Source organism: Nelumbo lutea, chromosome 1 (genome assembly GCF_056320005.1).
Source record: "Nelumbo lutea isolate HS-2025 chromosome 1, American lotus-T2T, whole genome shotgun sequence".
NCBI lineage: Eukaryota > Viridiplantae > Streptophyta > Magnoliopsida > Proteales > Nelumbonaceae > Nelumbo > Nelumbo lutea.
The window spans coordinates 197,915,120-197,917,166 of NC_142684.1; the positions used below are offsets into that span (position 1 = coordinate 197,915,120).

Sequence of the window (2,047 nt, forward strand, 5' to 3'; positions counted from 1 at the left end):
TTAGTTATCTCCTTGTAAACCTTTGCATTCTCATAGGTGGAAAGTCTGAATTTATCCAACTCATTCTGCTGTAGCCGCGTCTCGGTTCCTGTGGCCCGTGAATCAAAATTTAAAAACTTTAGTGCCCAATATACCTTATGTTCTAACTCAATTGGTAAATGACATGCTTTGCCAAAAACTAGCCTGTATGGGGACATGCCGAGGGGTGTTTTGTATGCAGTTCTATAGGCCCATAATGCATCACCTAACCTAATTGCCCAATCTTTCCTAGCAGAATCTACTATCTTCTCCAAAATTCTTTTGAGTTCCCTAATAGCTAATTCGACCTGGCCACTGGTTTGAGGGTGATATGGGGTTGACAATTTGTGTGTAATACCATATTTCTGCATCAACCGCTCAAACTGGTTGTTGCAAAAATGAGTTCCCCTATCACTTATGATAGCTCGGGGTGTGCCAATTCGGGTGAATAGCTTTTTCAGGAAATGTACTACCCTCCAAGAGTCATTAGTGGGTAGAGCTGTGGCTTCTTCCCATTTAGACATGTAATCAACAACAACTAGGATGTACTTATTCCCAAAAGAATTCGGGAAGGGTCCCATGAAATCTATACCCCATACATAAAGAATTTCACAAATTAAGATATTAGTGCGGGGCAATTCATTCTGTCGGGAAATGTTACCTGCTCTCTGACATTGATCACATGCGGACACATACCTATGGGCATCTTTGAATAATGTTGGCCAATAAAAACCTGATTACAAGACCTTGGCGGCAGTGTAGTTGGCTCCGAAGTGGCCACCCGCTTCTCTATAATGATAGTACCTGAGCACCGATTCCATCTCCTCCTCGGGGACACACCTCCTTATGATCTGATCTACACATAGCTTGTACAAAAAGGGTTCCTCCCACAAATAGTATTTCACATCAGAGAAGAATTTCTTCTTTTGCTGATATGAAATGTTAGGAGGGATAACATATCCAGCAAGATAGTTTGCAAAATCAGCATACCAAGGCGATGAATCTACCTGAATGGTGTAGAGTTGTTCATCTGGAAACTCCTCTCGGATGGTGCTGATTGTCTTCTCTTCTAGGTCCTCATTGTCTAACCAGGAAAGAGGATCGACAGCTAGGTTCTCGATACCTTTCTTGTCACAGATCTCAATATCAAATTCTTGCAGCAGTAGGATCCACCTAATCAGCCTCGGTTTTGCATCCTTCTTGGTGAGTAAGTGCCTCAATGCCGAGTGATCTGTATACACAATAACTTTGGACAAAATCAAATATGAACAAAACTTATCAACAACAAAAATTACCGCTAGTAGTTCCTTTTCTGTTATGGTGTAATTCAGTTGGGCTTCGCTCAAGGTTCTACTAGCAAAGTAAATCGGTTAAAAGTGTTTGTTCACTCTTTGTCCTAGAACAACTCCTACGGCTGAATCACTCGCATCACAATAGTACTCATGCCCGGCCAGCCTTTCTAACATTTGGTCAATGAACGGGAGAGGGAAGTGATCCTTGCGTGTAGCTTCATTCAACTTTCTGTAGTTAATTCAAACTTGCCACCCGGTGACGGTTGTAGTCGGGATGAGTTCATTTCTTCCATTTTGAACAACGGTCATGGCACCTTTCTTGGGTACTACTTGCACAGGGCTCACCAAAGAACTGTCAGAGATAGGATAAATAATTCCGGCATCTAAGAGCTTAATGACTTTAGCCTTCACCACCTCTTTCATGTTCGGGTTCAGGCGTCTCAGAGGCTGAACTGAGGACTTGCTGCCATTTTCCATCAGAATTCTATGTGTTCATACCGATGGGTTGATGCCCCTGATGTCGGCTACCTTCCAAGCCAATGCTGTCTTGTGTTTCCGTAACACTCTTAACAATTTTTCTTTTTGTGGCAGGCTCAAGGCTGCTGAAATGATTACCGGTAGAGCTGATGATGCCTCTAAGAAAGCATACTCCAAATGAGGTGGGAGTTGCTTTAGTTCAAGGGTGGTCAGTTCTTGGGTTGAAGGCTTGTTTGTTGGTATTGGAGGTCTGTCCAAGC

At 42.9% G+C, this 2,047-nt stretch overlaps 1 protein-coding gene across 1 annotated transcript; it reads right to left on the minus strand.

The window, feature by feature from the left end:
• Positions 1-755: 755 nt before the first annotated feature.
• LOC148880243 (uncharacterized) lies at positions 756-1,733 on the minus strand. Its single transcript, XM_088976322.1, has 2 exons — positions 1,625-1,733; positions 756-1,249 (listed from the first exon to the last, which is right to left on the minus strand). Exons 1-2 carry the CDS (start codon positions 1,731-1,733, stop codon positions 756-758), a joined length of 603 nt encoding a protein of 200 aa, XP_088832448.1.
• Between the last annotated feature and the right edge of the window lie 314 nt (positions 1,734-2,047).